Here is a 23,042-nt window from a genome sequence, read left to right on the forward strand (position 1 = left end):
CTCAAAAAATTAAAAGTAGAATTACCATATGATCCAGCAATTTCATTTTGGGGTATATACCCAAGAGAATGAAAAGCAATGTCTTGAAGAGACATCTGTACAATCATGTACATAGCAGCATTATTCACAATAGCTAAAATGTGGAAGCAACCCTGGTGTCCACTGATGGAAGAATGGATTAGCAAAATGTGGTATAAACATACAATAGAATATTATTCAGCCTCATAAAGGAAAGAAATTCTGAAATATGCTACAGCATGGATGAACCTTGAGGACATTATGCTAGATGAAATAAACCAATCACAAAAAGACAAATACTGTATGATTCTACTTATATAAGGTACTTAGTGTAGTCAAAATCATGAAGAAAGAAAGTATACAGTGGTTTCCAAGGGCTGGGGGAGCAGAGAATGGGGAGTTATTAATGTGTATAGAGTTTCAGTTTTTGAAGATGACAAGAGTTATGGGATGGTGGTGATGGTTGTACAGCAATGTGAATGTACTTAATATCTCTGAAGTGTACACTTAAAAATGGCTAAGATGGTAAATGTTATGTGTATTTTTACTACAATAAAAGAATCAAACTCTATATTTTTGAGGGGGCTACTGGAAAAGAGGGTATCTACCAGACTTACAGTTGTGAGAATGTGAGGCTGGAATTCCATTTCGCCAGCAAGAGAGGAGAGTCTGAGAATGGAACCAACCCAGAAGAGGCAGAAATGACATTAAAATGGGGAAAAAACTTTGAATCCTAGTGATATCCTTTGAGCCCCTTATTTAAGCCATGGCTAAAGCCAGTCTTGTCCCTAGACTTTTTCCCTTACTAAGCCAACCAATTCCCCTTTTAGCTAAGCCATTTTTTTGGAAGAGCTTTTTGTTCCCTGCAATGGATGGAGTCCTGATACATACCTTCAGAACATGATTTAGTAGGAAGAGAAGAAAATAGTCCCCATGTCAGTAAGTGGAAGCTCCATCTTCACTTGCTCAGGCCTGGAATTCTGGAGACCTCTAGCTCTCCTTTTTATTGTTCAAACTCACACCCAAGCCATCAGCAAATTCTCTAGACTCTGTCAGATATATCTAAAATCTGATCACTTCTTATCCTCTCTACGGCTACCACCTTGGTCCAGCCACCACTTTTTCTTGCCTGGATAACTGCAATAGCCCCTTAAATGGTCTCCCCTTGTGGTTCATCATTCTACTCTCAAAACAACAGCCAAAGCGACCTTGCTGACACTTAAGGCACATCATGTCACTCCTCTGACTAAAACTCTCCAAACTCACTTAGAGTAAAAAGTGAAGTCCTAAGCCAGGTTTTACATGATTTGTCCCCCTCAACTTCCAACACCTATCTCACTTTATCTCTTACCACTGGTCTCCTTTTTCAGTCTTCTCTACCCTAATTAGCCTCCTTGGTCTTCCTAGAAGATGACAGACATGCTCCTTTCTCATGGCCTTTGCACTTCTAGTACCTGCCCCGGGAATAGATCCCCCTGGATTGTTCCCAAATTTTTACCCTTCCTATTCCATTGATGTTAGATTTGGATATATGACTTGATTTAGCCAGTGGAATGAGAAACAGGGACTTTAAACATACTTGCATGGTTTGGCGTGCCCTCCTGAACTCTTGTGATTTGCCATGAGCAGAACATACCCTAACTGGCTGCTGGTCTTGGGGTGGGGGGAGGAAGAAACGTAGAATAGATCTGAAACAACCCACAGTCTGGATATAAGTTCAACTGATCCCCTATTAGCCCAGTAGAGCCATAGATGATCCATGAACAGGAAAATAGGTATTTGCTATTATAAGCTACTGAGATTCTAAGAATTTTGTTTTAATGAATAAAATATGAATAGTGTTGAAACTGATACCTAGAAATAGAATGCTGTCCTAATAAAAACCTAAATTATGTGGCAATCATTGGCTTTGTGACTGAATAACAACAGGTGGCTATAGGAATCTAGAACAATAGTGACACAAATTATGTAGAGGTGATACATCTAGTAAAACTATCTTCTGTGACAGTGTGAAAGACAGAAAATGTACCTAACAGAACTGAGTCATTGGGCAAAGAGATTTTGAGGCAGAAAGTTTATAGACTATGAGTTGGTTGTTGCTAGCTTTATTTGATAAGGTGTGCTACAAGAAAAAAAATCAGCTCAAAAAGTGTGGATAAAAAAACTGAATTGAGAGGGAAAACAGAGAGCCCCAAATTCTAGAATTTGTAGGTTGGCTTCAACATAGCCTTGAGGCAAAGGTCAAATCAAAGTAATGGCTTTTACATCTGTGGTAGACAATCTCTAAGATGACCTCTGATGATTCCCATCTTTTAGTATTCATACCCTTCTGTAATCCTAGGTCACTGGGCTAAACATAGTGACTTACTTCTACCGAATGGTATATGGCAAAAGTAATGGGATTCTGCTTCTGAGATTAGGCTACCTTCACTGCAGTCTTTTCAGAGACCTTAGATAAAGGAACCCAGATAAGCCACTCCTGGATTCCTGACCCACAGGAACTATGTGATAATAAATGTTTGTTGTTTAAAGCTGCTAAGACTTGGGGTAATTAGTTACTCAGCAATAGAAAATGAATACAACATCTGTCTTGGTCCATTCACCTGCTATAACAAAATACCTCTGACTGTGTGGCTAATAAATAAGGGACATTTATTTCTCATAGATCTGGAGGCTGGAAGGTTGAGATGAGAGTGCCAGTATGGTCAGATGAGAGCTTTCTTTTGGGTTGTGGACTGCTTGTTGTATCCTCACAAGGCAGAAGGGGCTAGGGATCTCTCTGGAGCCTCTTTTATAAGGCACTAATCCCATTCAGAGGGCTCTGCCCTCATGACATAATCACCTCCCAAAGGCCCCACCTTCTTGTACCATAATATGGGGCATTATAATTTCAACATATGACTTTTGGGGGACAGAAATATCTAGACCATAGCATTCCACCCCTAATCCCCTCAGATTCATGTCATTCTCACATGCAAAATTCATTCATCCCATCCCAACAACCCCTAATGTCTTAACTAATTCCAGCATCAATTCTAAACTCCAAAGTCTTATCTCAATAACATCTAAATAAGATATGGATGACACTCAAAATATGATTCATCCTGAGGTAAATTTCCTGTCCAGTTGTGAACACATGAAACCAATCAAGTTATGTGCTTCCAAAATACAACTGTGGGACAGGCATAGGATAAGACATTCCCATTGCAAAAGGGAGAAAAAGGAAAGAAGGATGGGGGGATGTGTCCCAAGCAAGCTCAAAACCTAGTAAAGCAGATTCAATTAGATCTTAATGGTCATGAATAATCCTCCTGCCCCAATGCTCTGCCTTCTGGACCCACTGGGGTGGCAGTAGCACGCCAACAGCTTGGCAGGGCGCTACTCATGCCTGGCTCTCTGTCTGGACTCTGCCCACACCACAGTGCACAGCTCCAGGCGGCTCACCTCCATGGCCTCTATTGGAAGCCGTCTGCCCTGTTAAAACCTAGGTGTTAATGGCCCTGATGATCTCTTAGTCACCTTCAGGGCTTTTTAAAATTTGTCTTCATGACACAAACAGATGGAAAGATATACTGTGTTCTTAGATTAGAAGAAGAATTAATATTGTTAAAATGACCACACTACCCAAGGCAATCTACAGATTCAATGCAATCCCTGTCAAAATACCAATGGCATTTTTCACAGAACTAGAACAAATATTTTAAAAATTTGTATGGAAACATGAAAAACCCAATAGCCAAAACAATCTTGAGAAAGAAAAACAGAGCTGGAGGAATCACACGCCCTGACTTCAGACTATACTACAAAGCCACAGTAATCAAAACAGTATGGTACTAGCACAAAAATAAACACATACATCAATGGAACAGAATAGAGAGCCCAGAAATAAACCCACACACTTATGCTCAATTAATCTACAACAAAGGAGGCAAGAATATACAATGGAGAAAAGAATCTCTTCACCAAGTGGGGGTGGGAAAACTGGACAGCTACATGTAAAAGAATGAAATTAGAACATTCACTAATACCATATACAAAAATAAAGTCAAAATGGATTAGAGACCTAAATGTAAGACTGGAAACCATAAAACTCCTAGAGGAAAACGTCGGCAGAACACTCTGACATGAATTGTAGCAATATTTTTTGGATCTATCTCTTAAAGCAAAGGAAATAAAAGCAAAAATAAACAAATGGGACCTATTTAAACTTAAAATCTTTGGCACAGCAAAGGAAACCATAAACAAAACAAAAAGCCTACTGAATGGGAGAAAATATTTGCAAATGATATGATTGATAAAGGGTTAACATCCAACATATATAAACCGCTCATATGACTCAACATCAAAAAAACAAACAACCCGGGACTTCCCTGGTGGCCCAGTGGTTAAGACTCCACACTTCTACCACAGGGGGCATGGGTTCGATCCCTGGTCAGGGAACTAAGATCTCACATGCCACACAACCAAAAAAGAAAGAAAGAAAGAAAGAAAAAGAACAAGCAAACAGAAATCCAAACAACCCAATTTAAAAATGGGCAGAAGATGGGGCTTCCCTGGTGGCGCAGTGGTTGAGAATCTGCCTGCCAATGCAGGGGACACGGGTTCGAGCCCTGGTCTGGGAAGATCCCACATGCCGCGGAGCAACTGGGCCCGTGAGCCACAACTACTGAGCCTGAGCGTCTGGAGCCTCTGCTCCGCAACAAGAGAGGCCGCGATAGTGACAGGCCCGCGCACCGCGATGAAGAGTGGCCCCCACTCGCCGCAACTGGAGAAAGCCCTCACACAAAAAAACGAAGACCCAACACAGCCAAAAATAAACATAATAAATAAATAATAAATAAAAATTTAAAAAATAAAAAAATAAAAAAATAAAAAATAAAAATGGGCAGAAGAACTGAACAGACATTTTTCCAAGGAGAAAATGCAGATGGCCAACAGGTACATGAAAGGATGCTCAACACTGCTAATCATTAGGAAAATGCAAATCAAAACCACAATGAGATACCACCTCACACCTGTCAGAATGGCTATCATCAAAAAGAACACGAATAACAAATGATGGCGAGAATGTGGAGAAAAGGGAACCCTCATACACTATTAGTGAGAATGTAAATTGGTGGATCCACTATGGAAAACAGTATGGAGGTTTCTCAAAAATAGAACTACCATATGACCAAGCAATTCCACTCCTGGGTGTATATCTGAAAAAAACAAGACCCCTCATTTGAAAAGATACATCCATCCCAATGTTCACAGCAGCATTATTTACAATTGCCAAGATATGGAAGCAACCTAAGGAAGTGTCCATTAACAGATGAATGGATAAAGATGATGTGTATGTATATGTGTGCGTGTGTGCGTGTGTGTGTATATATATATATATACACGCACACATATATATACACACAATGGAATACTACTCAGCCAAAAAAAGAATGAAATTTTGCCATTTGCAGCAACATGGATGGACTTGAAGGGTATTATGATAAGTGAAATAAGTCAGAAAGAGAAAAACAAATACTGAATGATATCACTTATATGTGAAATCTAAAAAATACAACCAACTAGTGAATATAACAAAAAAGAAGCAGACTCACAGATATAGAGAACAAACTAGTGGTTACCAGTGGGAAGAGGGAAGGGGGGGAGGGGCAATACAGGGGTGGGGAATTAAGGGGTACAAACTATTATGTATAAAATAAGCTACAAGGATAATTGTACAACATGGGGAATACAGCCAATATTTTATAATAACTATAAATGGAGTGTAACATTTAAAAATTGTGGCTCTCCCCTTCAGTTCAAACTGGTAGTTTTCCTGCTGGGGTGGCTGATTAGTTCCATGGTTCATACCCACATTCATCTCCTTATCAAATGGTTGGTCCTCCACACACTTACTATTCTATTCTGAACACACATTCTCATTCTTTGGATTATGGATGGGCTGAGAATTTTCCAGACTTCAATGTTCTGGGTCCTTTTTGCTTAACAATTCCTTCTTCAGTTCATTTATGTCTTCTTGCATTTAACTGTATGCAGTCAGGAGGAACCAAGCCACTCCTTCAACACTTTGCTTAGATATCTCCTCAGCTAAATATACAATTTTGTCACTCACAAGTTCTACCTTGCACAAAACACTAGAACACAAACACAATTCAGCCAAGTTCTTTACCATTTTATAGCAAGGACTGCATTTTGTCCATTGTCCAGTAACGCGTTCTTCGTTTCTGAGACCTTATCTGTACATGATTACTTATGTATTGTCTAAAGAGATGGAAACTTACTCTCCTGCTCTCTTCCTTTCTTTATGAGCTCTCTCCACAATCACCTGCAGACGTCCTTTCATGGCAATATCAGCATTTTCTAACATGTACCAATAGAGTACTGTCTTAGCTTGTCTTAGTCACCTCCTAACATCGTCACATTGGAGGTCAGGGTTGGGGCGGGGGCACAAACATTCAGTACTAATACCACCTAAAGTCCCTAATCCTCCTGCTCTTATCTCCTCCTCGGGCACTTCTGATCATCTAACACATCATATATTTTACTTACCAACTAGAATATAAGTTACAGAGGGAGGGGTTTTTGTCTGTTTTGTTCACTGCTCTATTCCCAAGCACATAGTTGGAGCTCAGTACGTAGTTGTTAAGTAAATAAATGAATGAATGAATGAATGAATATAGGACTAGAAGTCAGGTGATGTATGTTATGCTACCAACTCTCATTAACAAGCAGTGTGGCTTTTGAAACGTAATTTAATCTCTCTGGATCTTAACTGTTCTCATCAATAAGCAAGAGTATTAAAAAACCCTAAGGTTAGGGCTTCCCTGGTAGTGCAGTGGCTGAGAGTCTGCCTGCTAATGCAGGGGACACGGGTTCGAGCCCTGGTCTGGGAGGATCCCACATACCGCAGAGCAACTGGGCCCGTGAGCCACAACTGCTGAGCCTGCGCGTCTGGAGCCTGTGCTCCGCAACAAGAGAGGCCATGATAGTGAGAGGCCCGCGCACCGCGATGAAGAGTGGCCCCCGCTAGCCGCGGCTAGAGGAAGCCCTCGCACAGAAACGAAGACCCAACACAGCCAAAAAAATAAATAAATAATAATTAAAGGTGCTAATAATTAAAAAAAAAAAACCCTAAGGTTAGAAAATTCTATGATTTAAGGATATGGTACATAGTAAGAAAATAACAATTATGATATACAATAATTATACAATCCATATCATAGGCAGAAATTTCAATCGTACCTGAGAACTTAACTTGAGAAGATCAGTCTGAGAGTCATTGGATTCTGAACTGTCAGAGCCATGGCTACTACAAAAAATAATAAATTACTTCAATTTACAGAATGTTTTGGTGGTATTTTAAGATTTCAACTGTTACTTTTACTTTATTATCTTATTGGAATGGTAGAAATAGTTCTAATTATAAGAAGAATGTTTACAAAGGTAGTATAGATGTTTGGTAGTTCTAAGCATTATAAGAGTATTAGAAGAATGATGACTGAAATTGATTGGAACACGTCAAATATAAACAAATCTATGAGTTCAAAATGATACTCTCTATCTGCAAACAATACAGGGGCAAACTAACTCAAAGTCTGAAAATTTATAAATAAAGCGGAAGAATCAAACATTTGTTCTGCTTTTCCTATAGAAACTGCACTAAAATTAGCACCTTCCTTCTTCCAATAACATTCCCTTGGCATTAAATTTTGCACTTATTATTCACTAACTTAGATTATTTATATGGTATCTCTATAAGTGTGTCAGTTCTCTGTGGGTAATGACAGCATTAAAAACAATTTGAATATGTCTTTCATATACAGTACATAGTGGGTGCTCAATTAATATCATCTGAATAAATGAATAAATGAAGTCTTGATGAGGTCTGGCTAAAGTAATGTGCATGGGAAAAATTTTCCTCCACCTATAACCAGGATTTTCAGTACAGACTGAAAATTATATCCTCATATTATTATAAAGAGAATAGTGTAAGTAGAACAGCACAGCAAATTACATTACTACCACCATCTTGACTTACCTAGACTCTAGATCCAATGTAATTTCTTTCAGAGAAGTATCTGAATCATCAAGGACTTTTTCCAAGTTTATGTTTTTCCATTTCTTCTAATTCTTTTTTTTTTTTTTTTAAATGTTACATATTTTAAATTATTTATTTATTTATTTATGGCTGTGTTGGGTCTTCGTTTCTGTGCGAGGGCTTTCTCCAGTTGCAGCGAGCGGGGGCCACTCTTCATCGCGGTGCGCGGGCCTCTCACTGTCGCGGCCTCTCTTGTTGCGGAGCACAGGCTCCAGACGCGCAGGCTCAGTAGTTGTGGCTCACGGGCCCAGTCGCTCCGCGGCACGTGGGATCTTCCCAGACCAGGGCTTGAACCCGCGTCCCCCGCATCGGCAGGCAGATTCTCAACCACTGCACCACCAGGGAAGCCCCTCTTCTAATTCTTTCAGGCACTGATAATACTAGGGGAAAATGATAGATGAGTTAATTATAAAATAACTATTTCCTAATTAAACTGAATATTTATAGATACCTGGAACATCAAGTACAAGAAACACTGAACACTGTTAGGATATTAAAAGGAACAAACTGCTGTAGGCCCAAAGGCAGGTTATGTTATCTGAGAGACTGGAGTCTGATGTATCATCAAATGGACTTTACTTACCTTGGTTCGGTTTGGATCACAGTTGTCCAAGAGAGAATCACAAAAATGATATCCCATCGACTCCAAGTCTTTTGTGTTGAAATGAGTGCCTCTTTTATTACCTAAAACATCAATAAGTTTAGCCACCTTTGAGGGTGACTTAAACATTTTTTCTTAGCAGGTAGGCCTAAGTTGCACAACAAAGTGTAAACAAAACATCTGATACGATTCCATATTCTGTCCTTTGGATTTTCTACACTGGGACCGGTCATTTAACAGCTTTAATGCTTTCCCTTGTTCCCCCTCCACCACCTGGACCAAAGGTGACTTAATACAGATTAGTCTGTTGCAAAGCAGAAGAAAATTCAGTAAGAAAGTTATGGAATACTTGGTTACCAGTTATAAGCACCCTAGTTATCACTTAGAGAAAAACCTGGGTAAATATTTTAATGTTTTCATCATCATTAATAGTGTTATAACAATTTCAAGGTGCTTTAAAAACTAGCCAGAAGTTACAAGTGTGGGTTTCCAGCACTTTCCTTTGAGTTGATACATTTTCTAATAATGTGACAATTACCTTAATATGGGGCATTCTAAGGATAATGTTAAATGTGACTAAAAGCTTTCTTAAATGGAACTAGGGCACACTTTTTAGTTCAAGGAACCAATTAAAATACAAATTGACAAAAAAACAAAAACAAAGCCCAGTCTAAGTTTGCCTTAAAAATGGCAAATCTACTAAAGATATTTCTATCCTGATATTTTACTTATGAGCATTGCTATTTCTTGAAATCATTAGAGTCATCTGTAGGAACCCCTTCTAAAACAAAAACAAAAGCCCAAAACAAGCAATTAAAGATTAGTTCATGAAACAACCAATTAGTTCATGAAACAACCAATTAGGTATTCTATGTATGTGCTAAAACTTCCTTTTCTAAACAAAGGAAAATGATGATAGAGATATATAGTGGGAGTCTGTTTATCCTATTTATAGAATTGATTAGATATCAGTATGTATCTAAGTAGGAAGAAAGTGCTCACTATCCAGTTGCCTACACTATTAATCTTACATTAAAAACGTCTCTTTGGTTTAAAGCCCCGACAGTCATGAATGAGGACACTTGATCTTACCCAGAGTAGATCCACAAACAGTGGCCTCCATGGTAAAGCTGTTCCTGATGCCCATTTTCCACATTACCACTCTTCCTATTCCCTCTTTGCTCTTCTGAATATTAAACTTGCAAGCTGAGAATGAAAACTGAAAAGACACAAATAAAAATGAGACCCATTGCTTTTCTAATCACAATGTCTTTCATAAAAAGTAAGGTTGGAAATGAAAAAGTAGTTTTGCAAAAGCAATAATTCTCCCTAAAGCTTCGGGAGCTTTTATATCCTGACCAATGAAAATAACTCATTTTAAGGATGACATATTTACATTTCTGAGAATTATAGACTTAAATTCTGAAATAAATTTTATTTTTTATCTATATATAACATATGCATTCAAAACCAGCTGATGAATTCTTGATAGTGTTGACTTTAAAAGGCTATAGGAAGGAGCCTAAACATGTTTAGCAATGAAGATCAGTGTTGTAGATTTTCAGAATCGAATAAAGATGCTTTATCATCACATGAAAGATAATCTGAAAGTCGCCCTGAAGGACTGTTGTAACATCAGTATCTACAATGAGTTTTTGTAATTTAATTACAATTTAAAAAATTTACTTTGTGTTCCATTCTGTGAATTTTAACACATGTATAGGTTTGTGTAAACACTACCACAAATCAGGATATGGGACAATTCCATCACCTCTTAAAAACTCCCTTGTGCCATCCCTTTGCAGTCACAAGTATTTCACTTATTTTGGAGCAATGGTAAATGATATTCTTTTAAATTTTGGTTTCCAGTTGTTCACTATGAGTATATAGAACTGCAGTTGGTTTTTGTGGGTCGACCTTGTATCCTATGACACTGCTAAACTCACTTATTAATTCTAGGAGTTTTTGTGGATTGCATGGGTTTTCTATGAACACAATCACGCCTGCCTTTCCAATCTGTCTGCCTTTTCTTTCTTTTTCTTCCCTTATTGCACTTGTTAGAACCTCCAGTATAAGGCTGAATTAAAGGGGTAAAAGTGGATATCCTTGCCTTGTTCCTGATCTCAGGAGGAAAACAATCAGTCTTTTATCATTAAGTATGGTGGTAGGATATTGGGCATTTTTTTTCATATCTCAAATTACTGGTCATTAAACATTTCACACAGTTGCTTTCTTATAGTCAACTGTATAAACCAATCAGAATAACTAAATAAAAAAGCAGTTTACTGACTAAGATTATCCATTTTGCTGTCTTGCATGGGCAACATGTAGTAAAGGAAAAGTCAAAATATTAAAGGTACTTACTTTATCTGGACAATTTTTGCTCAGCCTAAGTGGAAAGATTCGTTGCTGTTAGTATAATGCTTTACATCTATCACTATCATCACAGCCATACATGAAGATGTTCTCTTTCTTACTATGGCCATGAAGGTCACAATACAAAATAACCTCTCGTTTCTCCATCAATCTACCAAGAAGAAAAAGAACAAGTTACTATATTTTACCTCTGCATTTTTCTTCTATGGCTGTAATTATGGATTAACAAGTCTAATATCCAAATAAATAGAATTTCTTATATCCTAGTTTTCAATTTCTTTTCTTACCTCTTATGATTATTAACATATAATTTTTTAAACACCTACAGTAAGTTCCTATTAATTGTATATAAAATATGAATGTTTTAGCCTTCCAGTATAAGGACAAAATTTACCTTACTCCCAAGACTTTCTCCAAGAGGAGATCTCTGCTCTTTTGATTGTTTTTTTTGTTGTACACAGAAAACAGCTCACTCTTCTCTTTGCCTTTTAGCTCTCACATAGATTCTTTCTGACTGAAGTATCTTCTTTCTTCATCTTTGTAAATGCAAATACTACCCCTTATCCCTCAACACCAACCTCATGTCTCACTTCCTCTCTGACTAGTCAAGCCCACAGACTTTTCTTTTTTTGAACTCCTGTAGCACTTAATGTTGGTACCATTTACTTGGCACTTGCCTAGGTAAGTTTTTATATTTTTGATATTTAATCTTGTTATGGATAGGGAATGCTTCAAAACATCTAAAACAGTGCTATGCACACAAGTACCAAAATATGTGTTAAAAATTGAGTGCCTGATGACTTAGTGCTGAAGCCAATTAATATTTAACCTTTGAGTAATGTGGTGAGTAAATATCATTTTGAGAAAAACAGTACCAAAGTTTGAATTGATTGTTTTTCTGGTAAATTTCTAATAAATAATTTAAAGAAATCATTTCTCAAGAGCACAATTCTTAGCCTGCATAATTTAGGCATTCAATGAATATTAAAGTAATAAAAAATAAGTCCCCTAAACTGGCTGATGAAAATAACCAGTAGAGAGGCTTTCAAAAGGTGAAAAAGTGGTGGTGTTAAGGTGGTAGGATTACTGGCATTTTTGCCTTTATTTTCATATCATATTTCCAAACTTCATATAGCATTATTATATTACTTAAATAACTGAAATTACATATACTGTTTGTTATATCTGGAAGAATAAATACCAAATGTTAACAATTTATAGTAACATGAAATGTATTACTTTTATAACAAAATATTAAATCCTAAAATCGAAATATTCAAAGTGTAGCTTCTATCCAAAACAATACTTCTTTAAACTATAGTGAAATCCCAAGCTGAAGTCTGTTACATGTATTAATTTATTACCCTTTTTCATTTGATGACCAATAAATTCTAACTGATAACATAAAATTGACATAAAGTCACCAAATGATCATTACAAGTTTTTAGGAAAAGGACTAGATTATAAAGTAACACTATCAAGTTAGCTCCTTAAATGAGATACGCTGTACATTTTTAAACCATTTCCCCAGTTTTAATGAACATTTGGCTTCTTATAAGTGAGTCAAAAGAAACCTCTAAGTAATTAAATCCCAAAGAAATGTTACTACTTTTGAAGTCAAACAGCATAATAGGGTCTCTCATCTTACACTAATTTAAATCACTTTAGAAACAGTTGGGATTTTTTTCTTAGCCACAGTTAAGATATTCTAAGTATCTTACACTAAGTATCCTATATTAAAATCTACTCTCTATTATTCTCAAATACTTTAAATATATTTAATCTTAGACATACTTACAGCCTCTCACCTTTCCACACGTATGTGACTGAATTTTATTCCATTTATCTGCCTATGATTAATTAATTGCATTAAAGTAGTTCTCTTTCTTGTAAGTCTTTCTGAAACTTATTGAATAGATTCCTGCCTTAACCTTCTTATGAGGCAATTTAAGAAGAACAAAGACATATAAAATATCTTCCATAGAGACAAGCCAAAGGGCCTTGGCCTGTAATCCATCTTGTGTTGGGCCAGGCACCCTTAATGTCAAAGAGCATTAAGTAGACATTATAAATACTCTAATGGGCATCCCATCAGCTCCCTTTCTATTAAAAAATAAACTTTAAATTTTGGAATAACTTTAGATTTACACAAAACTGGCAAAATAGTAGAGAGAGTTTCCATATATCTACCCCTCATCCAGTTTCCCCTAATGTTAACATATTACATAACCACGGCACATTGTCAAAAACTAAGGAACCAACGTTGGCACATTTCTATTAAACTCCCAACCTTATTTGGATTTCACTAGTTTTCCCAATAATGTCCTTTTTCTGTCCCAGAAGCCAATCTAGGATACCACATTGCACTTACTCAGCTCTCTTTTCATTGTGTGCCATCCCCAGGAAAATAAGTAAGTTATGGGTTACTCTTTATGACTTAAATATTTCCCAAATAACTTCAGAGAATCCTGAAGTCCACATTTGTGAGGGGTATAAAACATGAGTTTTTACTCCTTTTTGTGGGGATCTGCACTTCACTCCCCATGTGTCTATAAAGATAAAAGGATTAACATGAAAGCTGAGGCTGAACTAAGATAACTAGAGCCATGCTGGGTGCTCCTGAAGCCTGTCAGCTCCTCTGAGGGACTGGAGGTATCTTTGAGGTCCTCCTCGAAACAGGGCTCTTATGCTTGTACTAGGGGCCCTGATGACAGAGCTGGATGAGGATATAAACACTCTCTATAATAGTACTTATTATTGTAACATTTGAACAATCCTAAATAGTTTACGAAGAGTTATTACATCTATATCTAATTCATTAACTTTTTTTCTTTCTACATTTGCGGAAACACTGAATACATTTAGAGCTTCCAATGTTCCAGTAATATTGGGCACTTTGTTCTGGGCACTTTAGTAGTAATAATCCTCCTGTCTGTGAGGTAAGCATTATTATTCCCACTTTATAGATGAGAAAACTGAGGTTTGGGTTTGTTTTTAAATTGCTCAAGATCACACAGTTAGCAAATGATATAGCAGGGATTCCAATCTGATATGTTTTCACTCTAGTCTCCACATTCTTAACCAAAAAGGTTAAGAGGATTTGGGTGTTCTTTGACTCCAATAAATCTTTCTACTCTAGCAGTGCCTATTCCTGATTGTTATTACTTGAATCTATTAAAGAATTCACCCAGTAATTCAACAAAGCTTTAAATACTATGTGCATTTTACTGTTCTGATTCTTTAGAAAATTTAAAGCTGTTCATTTTCTCCAGGGGCAAATAAGACTATTCATGAAAGTTTAAATAAATATGTAACCTGTCATCAAAAGACTCATCATAGAGCAATGTATGGTCAACATAGTGCCAGAAGGCTCTGTAGATGTAATTAATTTTCACATATAAGGGATTCAAGGATCCCAAAATAAACATCAGTGCTACCATTAACTTTAGGAAGAAACCAAATTTTAGGATAGGCAAATTTAACTATACATTTTCACTAAGCCATTAAAATGTTCTAGAGTCTATTTCATTATTTAAAAGAAAGCTAGTGAATGTAGTGGCATAATGCCAGAAAGGTACAGAAGCAGACTTGGGAAGAATGAGGGAAAAAACTAAGTAGCTAAACTATCTTAAGAAAACCTAGAGTAAAATGAGTGGGATTGTGGGAGCGAAATTCTTACTACCAAGTTTACTAAATAAGCAGAGGGTAATTTGATGCTTCTTTTACCTACAGATCATGTTCCGGGTATACCAAACAGAAGGAAATGATTCCTTCAGGAGAGATGTATAGTTTCAGTTTAAATCCCATCCAGCTAAGGAACACCAATAATTTCCCACAATCACACCATCTGGATTCAGCATGGGTACCACCTTGAAGATGAAAGTGTCCCGGAGCAACTGTGCATCACTTGAGTCTCCTAAAATATAATCAAGGAAGCCCTTCATGATCCAAGAGCTGTTGGTTTCTCCTGCAGTCAAAATCATGGCCTTTCGCTTTCTTGACTCACTGTTCTTCAAGGGGGTAGTAATCGTTAAAACATACACCATGTTCCTAGTAATTGTGTGGCACAAGACACGTATTTTACAAAGCTTTGACTGTACTGGGTCATTATTGATGCTAGAAAGGTATTCTTGCAGGTTTGTGTAAGTGTATGGATAGCAGTGAGCAAAGTAGCAGGTATCTTTATTGTGTGGAAATTGAAATGTCCATGTAAGAAAGAAATAATGGCGCCCATCTTGCCCCTGGTTGTTTCTATAATACTTCATTTGGTCTCCTATTCTCTGCCAGCCAATATTATGAGCATTGGCCTCGTTTTCAGAATAAAACAGTGGGTGTATACCCCGATTAGAAAGACTAGCAGGCTTGGTGAAATTGATAATAGTGAATCTGTAGACTATTCCTGCTTGGGTATTAGTGACTTGGAAATAGTACCACTGGGTGTGTTTATTTGTGAACAGGTCAGGGCGCACAGTCAGCTGGTATTCATATTCTGCCCTAAGACACAAAAAAAGGAAGGGGGAAAAAAGCACATAAAAATGTAAAAATGACATTCAATTTTAAATTAAATAATAAAAGTAATAATAAATATACAAATAATAAATTACCTATTCACAGAAAGCTTTTTATTTGGGAAACAACATTTATTTAGGCAATGTCCAATAAGCAAGTAATTGCAAAAAATCAGTTTTGAAGTTTTTTCTTTTATTGGATGCGAAACTGCTTCTATGCTAATTCTAAAGCCTTTTTATTCCTTTGTAATTCGAGAGAGCACATAAAAAAATGGGCATTTGACAAAAATTATATATGTCAACCCAGTTATGTTTCCTATAAAAGAAGTGATTAAAGAGTTCTTAAGTTTTTAAGAATTAAAGTCCCATGTTTCTTTTTTTTTACATCAGACATATATTTCTGTTTTATATTAGATTCTAACTCTAGGAATCTGAAATACCTATCACTAAGAAAGGTTAAAAACATATATAAATTACTATGAGCATATGGATTACAAAACTGTAAACTCTTTGAGAGGACAGGAACTGTATTTCATAACTATTTGCATCCCCCATACTTAGTCATTGAAGATACTTAAATCAAGGCAAAAATAATTTCATTAGTATATTACTTATATATCTAACAATTTTACCTGGTTAGTTGACTTTTTTTACCAGGTACTTCCTATTCTATCAGCATTATGCACTTATTGTGTGTGTATATGTGTTTATGTGTGTAGTTATAAACAGTGAACTAGGAATTGATGAAATGAATGTTGTAAAACCATGAGAGCCATTGAATCTAGGTGACAGGTATATGACAGTTAATGTAGAACTGTATTATGCTCTGTACTTAAGTGTACGTTTAAAATTTTTCATTATAAGTTTTAAAAAAAAGAATATCCTTGGATTGCAGGCATGTTCCCAAGCACGTTTTACAGAACACTTATCTGAAGAACTACTCCATTAAAAAGTTTGAGAAGCAGTGTGTGTGTGTGTGTGTGTGTGTGTGTGTGTGTGTGTGTATGTGTGACAATTCATATTGGCATACTGAAAATGTACATTACAGAAACCTGTTTAACTTTAATTCATAGTTCTCAAAAATTGTTTGAATCCAGAACCTTCCATACCTACCCCCTTACAATAATCTCTAAGTAGCATCTATACTTCAAGGAATTATAGTTCAGTAAAGGATACTAAAACTAATGTATCTAATACAGGAAATAATAAATAGTTGACAGTCTAGCTCCTCAAATAAAAATAATTAAAACCTACACTTTGACTACCTTCTGTAGATTACCACTCTCAAACCTTGCTTCAAACATCAAAGTATCATCACAGTTATTCACAGTCTGCTTCAAGGGTGTTCGGTTGCCCCCAGCTTGGGAATACACAAAACAAGGCTCTTTGTAGGCTGTTGAGAAACCATAAAGATATCAAGCCATAGCTAAAGTATATAGGCTATTCTGCATAGAGTTTGGAACTACAGTATAACTGAAGTGTCACTAAGGATTATAAATTTTAACATAATTTGACACTAGCATATAGGTTTATGTTGAAATAAGAAAGTCTAAGTATTTAGACTAGAAAAGCAATGCCTGAAATAAATTCATATATTTCTCACAGTAAAAATACTTACTCTACTTCTGGTTATAATGAAGTAATTGGTTCTGAAGTCATCTTTTCACTGTAAATGACGATAAAACTGGACAAAAAATATGAATTAACTGTTTTCATGCATTTGGACAACACAAAGACCAGAATTACATATGGTTCTTGAAAGAAGGTAAATACATGAAATAAGCCCATGTTTAATTCTTGTTTCCTTCCTGGGGGTACTTTTTACCTCTTAGGAAGATGGCACTTAAGGATAGCTTAACAGTCATGTTGAGCTGAGGAGGCGAGATTGTTGCCTGGGGCTGCTGAAATTGGTACCCTGGGTACCAGAGAGAAGAACGCGATGTAGAGGGAGGGCTTCAGTAGTCTACATGGTGGTTCCCCAGTCCTTGGCTGAAGGCTTGGCTCTACAAGCACAGGATAAGACTAAGGAAGATAAGACAGAGTGCTACTGTGGGACTGAGATACCAGAGGATAAACATTCTAGGATATATTGAAATTCCAACCTATCCAGAATACAAAGACTTCACTGAGCACCTCAGGCATTCAATCGTGACTCTAGAAAGGTTGTATATTAGGCATAAGAACCACATTCAGGAGTAAGGGCCACGACCTAGGACTAAGGACAAAATGAAAACAGATGTGTTTTTATTAAAAAAAAAAAACCAATCCCAAAGGAAGCAAAATGATTTGCCAGCAATTTAGCTGCCTACCAGAAAAAAATTCAATGTACTTTTAAAAAACATAATACAAACTCCTACAACATATCTTTCACAATTTCCCACATATGATAAAAAAAAATTATGAAGCACACAGAGAAGAAGGAAATGTGATCCAAAAAATATTTAACAGACCCCAAGATAACTCAGATGGTACGATTAACAGAGAAGGACTTTGAATATATGTTAAAATACTTAAAGGAAAAGATAGAGATAGTGAATAAACAGATCAAGTAATCTAAAAAAAAAAGAAACTATAAAAAGAATGAAATGAAAATTCTAGAAATAAAAAGTACAATAACGGAAATGAAAGATTTACCAGATGGGCTTAAGAGAAACTGAATATTGCAAAGGAAAGACTCAGTGAACTTAAAAACAAATGAATACAATTATCCAAACCCAAGGCCAGAGGAGAAAAAAAGAACAAAGACCCAGTGACATGTGGGAGATAGCCAGAAATCTACCATATGGAATTGGAGTTGGAATTCCAAAGACAGAAGAGAAAGAATATGGAGAAAATATGTGAAGAAATAATGACTGAAAATTTCTCAAATTTGGAAAAAAAAGAACCCTATTAAATTATGGATCCAAGAGGTTCAGCAAACTCCAAGCAGGATAAATATAAAGATAACCAAATCTAGGCAGGTCACAGTCAAATTGCTGCAAACAGCCAAACAGAAAAAGACACATCACATATAAGGAACAATGATATAAATTATGGCTGACTTTTTACTAAAGAGAACAGATGTCATGAGACAATGGAACAATATCTTTAAAGAAAGAAAAATATTTAAAAGAAAGAAATGTGAACCCAGAATACTATATACTCAGTTGTTTGGGGACTTCCTTCTCCTACAGCTACAGGTTTGGAAACCACTCTGTTCTCTTACCCCTTCAGGCCTAGGAGAAATAATGGTTCTGCTCTATTGACAATTCTATGTTGCTTCACCATCCCTTATTAGTCTCCCTTAATTCTGTCCACCCTTTTGTAAGTTATTCTTTCATTAAAGTTTCTTAAATTACTCTATGTTTGCCATCCACTTCCTGACAAGACCTTGACCGACTCACCTCAACTACTTAGATCTCATTTATGTGTGAAAGTTATGAGGTACATTAGCTGTGTAAATATTTGAAATCAAATATAAAAAATCAGAGGTGCTTTTCTCACCCCAGTTGCTTAAAAATGCATGAGTATATGATTTCTGTAATTGCTTACTGTATAAGAAGGAATCCCCGTGAATTTCTCTGTTTGGCCAGCTCTTTAAATAAAATACATTTGCTTCCTGGAAGTCATCTTTAATATATAGTCTAAGATATTGGGTTGGCCAAAAAGTTCATTCTGGTTTTTCCATAAGATGTGACAGTGAAACTGTACAGGAGTCCCATACTTCCTTACTTTGGTGCTTCAGGGGCAGCACAGTTTAGAATATAGGTTGAGACTTCTACATTTATTAGCATACTCTATCATGAAGCAGAGATTCTGCATTACCAGAGCTCTCAAGGTGCAATTATTAATCCTGAGTGTTAAGAACACTTTCCTGAGATGTAATCTTAGATGTTATTTGCAGTGTGGGATATTTTCCTCTTTTCAAGAATGCAGTCCCAAGAAATGCATCAAACTGGCATAATATGAAAATAAACCATCTGAAAGACTGCATGAACATGACCTATAGATGGAAAGGGAATGATAGTTGCAGAGCACTCCGCTGGATTTATCTTTGAAAACTGATGCAAAGCTTAATTCCATCTCAATAAGACTCTTCATTCTCATGGTCAACATGATGCTTTATCTTAAAGCAAGTTTGCATAAGCTGCAATATGCACCTTCAAGAACATAATTAGCACTGAATCAACATTTGGATTAATATGTAACCAGACATGTCTGTGGAGTCAGGGACTTCCTGGTAATTTGCAATTTCCACTATAAACAGCAGAACAAATATAACTAAGAGATTAGTCCAGGTACCAAGTTATTTTTTATAGCAACATGTCTCATTATGTACCCACCATCTTCAGCTAGGTGAACCACAGGATCTTCCTTGGAGCTTGGATAAAGGGTTTCTATATCCAGGCCTGTTGGGATGTACATTCGCTCAGTATTAGAAGGGGTCCAATCTGGAGAAAAAGAGAAAACAGAGGGACCTTCAAGATGGCGGAGGAGTAAGACGTGGCGATCACCTTCCTCCCCACAAATAAATCTACATGTGGAACAACTCCTACAGAACACCTACTGAATGCTGGCAGAAGACCTCAGACTTCCCAAAAGGCAAGAAATTCCCCATGTACCTGGGTAGGGCAAAAGAGAAAAGAAAAAACAGAGACAAAAAATAGGGACGGGACCTGCACCTCTGGGAGGGAGCTGTGAAGGAGGAAAGGTTTCCACACACTAGGAAGCCCCTTCACTGGCGGAGACGGAGTGGCGGGGGGGGGAAGCTTCAAAGCCACGGAGGAGAGCGCAGCAACAGGGGTGAGGAGGGCAAAGTGGAGAGATTCCCGCACAGAGGATCGGTGCCGACCAGCACTCACCAGCCCGAGAGGCTTGTCTGCTCACCCGCCAGGGCGGGCGGGGCTGGGAGCTGAGGCTCCAGTTTTGGAGGTCAGACCCCAGGGAGAGGACTCGGGTTGGCTGCATGAACACAGCCTGAAGGGGGCTAGTGCACCACAGCTAGACGGGAGGGAGCCCGGGAAAAACTCTGGACCTGCCTAAGAGGCAAGAGACCCTTGTTTCGGGGTGCACGAGGAGAGGGGATCCAGAGCACTGCCTAAACGAGCTCCAGAGACGGGTGTGAGCCACGGCTATCAGCGCGGACCCCAGAGACGGGCATGAGACGCTAAGGCTGCTGCTGCCGCCACCAAGAAGCCTGTGTGCAAGCACAGGTCACTGTCCACACCTCCCCTATGGGGAGCCTGTGCAGCCCGCCACTGCCAGGGTCCCGTGATCCAGGGACAACTTCCCCAGGAGAACACACGGCGCACCTCAGGCTCTTAAAACGTCATGCTGGCCTCTGCCGCCACAGGCTCGCCCCATATTCCATACCCTCTCTGCCTCCTGGCCTGAGTGAGCCAGAGGCCCCTAATCAACTGCTACTTAAACCCTGTCCTGTCTGGGCAGGGAACAGATGCCCTCAGGCAACCTACACGCAGAGGCGGGTCCAAATCCAAAGCTGAACCCCAGGAGCTGTGCGAACAAAGAAGAGAAAGGGAAATTTCTCCCAGCAGCCTCAGGAGCAGCGGATTAAATCTCCACAATCAACTTGATGTAACCTGCATCTGTGGAATACCTGAATAGACAACAAATCATCCCAAAATTGAGGCAGTGGACTTTGGGAGCAACTGTAGACTTGGGGTTTGCTTTCTGCATCTAATTTGTTTCTGGTTTTATGTTTATCTTAGTTTAAAATTTAGAGCTTATTGTCATTGGTAGATTTGTTTATCAAATCTGGTTGCACTCTTCATTTTTTTAAATTTATATATATATTTTTTCCTTTTTTTCTTTTTGTGAGTGTGTATGTGTATGTTTCTTTGTGTGATTTTGTCTGTATAGCTTTGCTTTTACCATTTGTCCTAGGGTTCTGTCTGTTTTTTTTTTTTTTTTCCTGGTATAGTTTTTAGCACTTGTTATCATTGGTGGATTTGTTTTTCGGTCTGGTTGCTCTCTTTATTTTTATTACTTTTGTTTTTAATATTTATCTTTTATTTTAATAACTTTATTTTGTTTTACTTTCTTCCTTTTTTTTTCCCTCCCTTTCCTCCCTTTTCATCTGAGCCGAGTGGCTGACAGGGTCTTGGTGCTCTGGCTGGGTGTCAGACCTGAGCCGAGTTCAGGACACTGGTCTACCAGAGACCTCCCTGCCCCACATAATATCAAACGGTGAAAGCTCTCCCAGAGATCTCCATCTCAACGCTAAGACCCAGCTCCACGCAACGACCAGCAAGCTACAGTACTGGACACCCTATGCCAAACAACTAGCAAGACAGGAACACAACCCCACCCATTAGCAGAGAGGCTGCCTAAAATCATAAGTTCACAGACACCCTAGAACAAATGACTGGACGTGGTCCTGCCCGCCAGACAGATAAGATCCAGCCTCATCCATCAGAATACAGGCACCAGTCCCCTCCACCAGGAAACCTATACACCCCACTAAACCAATCTTACACACTGGGGGCAGAAACTAAAAACAGTGGGAACTAGGAACCTGCAGTCTGCAAAAAGAAGACCCCAAACACAGTAACTTAAGCAAAATGAGTAAACAGAGAAATACACAGCAGATGAAGGAGCAAGGTAAAAACCCACCAGATGAAACAAATGAAGAGAAAATAGGCAGTTCACCTGAAAAAGAATTCAGAGTAATGATAGTAAAGATGATCCAAAATCTTGGAAATAGATGGAGAAAATATAAGAAACGTTTAACAAGGACCTAAAAGAACTAAAGAGCAAACAAACAATGATGAACAACACAATAAATGAAATTAAAAATTCTCTAGAAGGAATCAATAGCAGAATAACTGAGGCAGAAGAACGGATAAGTGACCTGGAAGGTAAAACACTGGAAATAACTACCGCAGAGCAGAATAAAGTAAAAAGAATGAAAAGAATTGAGGACAGTCTCAGAGACCTCTGGGACAACATTAAATGCACCAACATTCGAATTATAAGGGTCCCAGAAGAGAAAAGAAAAAAAAATGGACTAAGAAAATATTTGAAGAGATTATAGTTGAAAACTTCCCTAATATGGGAAAGGAAATAGTCAATCAAGTCCACGAAGTGCAGAGAGTCCCATACAGGATAAATCCAAGGAGAAACATGCCAAAACACATATTAATCAAACTATCAAAAATTAAATACAAAGAAAAAATATTAAAAGCAACAAGCAAAAAGCAACAAATAACATACAAGGGAATCCCCATAAAGTTAACAGCTGATCTTTCAGCAGACTCTGCAAGCCAGAAGGGAGTGGCAGGACATATTTAAAGTGATGAAAGGGAAAAACCTACAACCAAGAATACACTACCCAGCAAGGATCTCATTCACATTTGACAGAGAAATTAAAACCTTTACAAAGGTCTTCCCTGGTGGCACAGTGGATAAGAATCCACCTGCCAATGCAGGACACATGGGT

At 37.7% G+C, this 23,042-nt stretch overlaps 1 protein-coding gene across 1 annotated transcript in view; it reads right to left on the reverse strand.

Annotated features, from left to right (window-relative positions):
* The window catches only part of AGBL3 (AGBL carboxypeptidase 3), a 133,076-nt gene that overhangs the window by 51,571 nt on the left and 58,463 nt on the right, over positions 1 to 23,042 (reverse strand). Inside the window, 9 exon segments of the mRNA XM_057550113.1 lie at positions 7,264 to 7,330; positions 8,060 to 8,138; positions 8,466 to 8,499; positions 8,703 to 8,803; positions 9,813 to 9,939; positions 11,085 to 11,247; positions 14,823 to 15,590; positions 16,859 to 16,997; positions 19,927 to 20,034. Coding sequence (XP_057406096.1) covers positions 7,264 to 7,330; positions 8,060 to 8,138; positions 8,466 to 8,499; positions 8,703 to 8,803; positions 9,813 to 9,939; positions 11,085 to 11,247; positions 14,823 to 15,590; positions 16,859 to 16,997; positions 19,927 to 20,034 — 1,586 coding nt within the window.

Source organism: Balaenoptera acutorostrata, chromosome 7 (assembly GCF_949987535.1).
Source record: "Balaenoptera acutorostrata chromosome 7, mBalAcu1.1, whole genome shotgun sequence".
In the NCBI taxonomy this organism is placed as follows: domain Eukaryota; kingdom Metazoa; phylum Chordata; class Mammalia; order Artiodactyla; family Balaenopteridae; genus Balaenoptera; species Balaenoptera acutorostrata.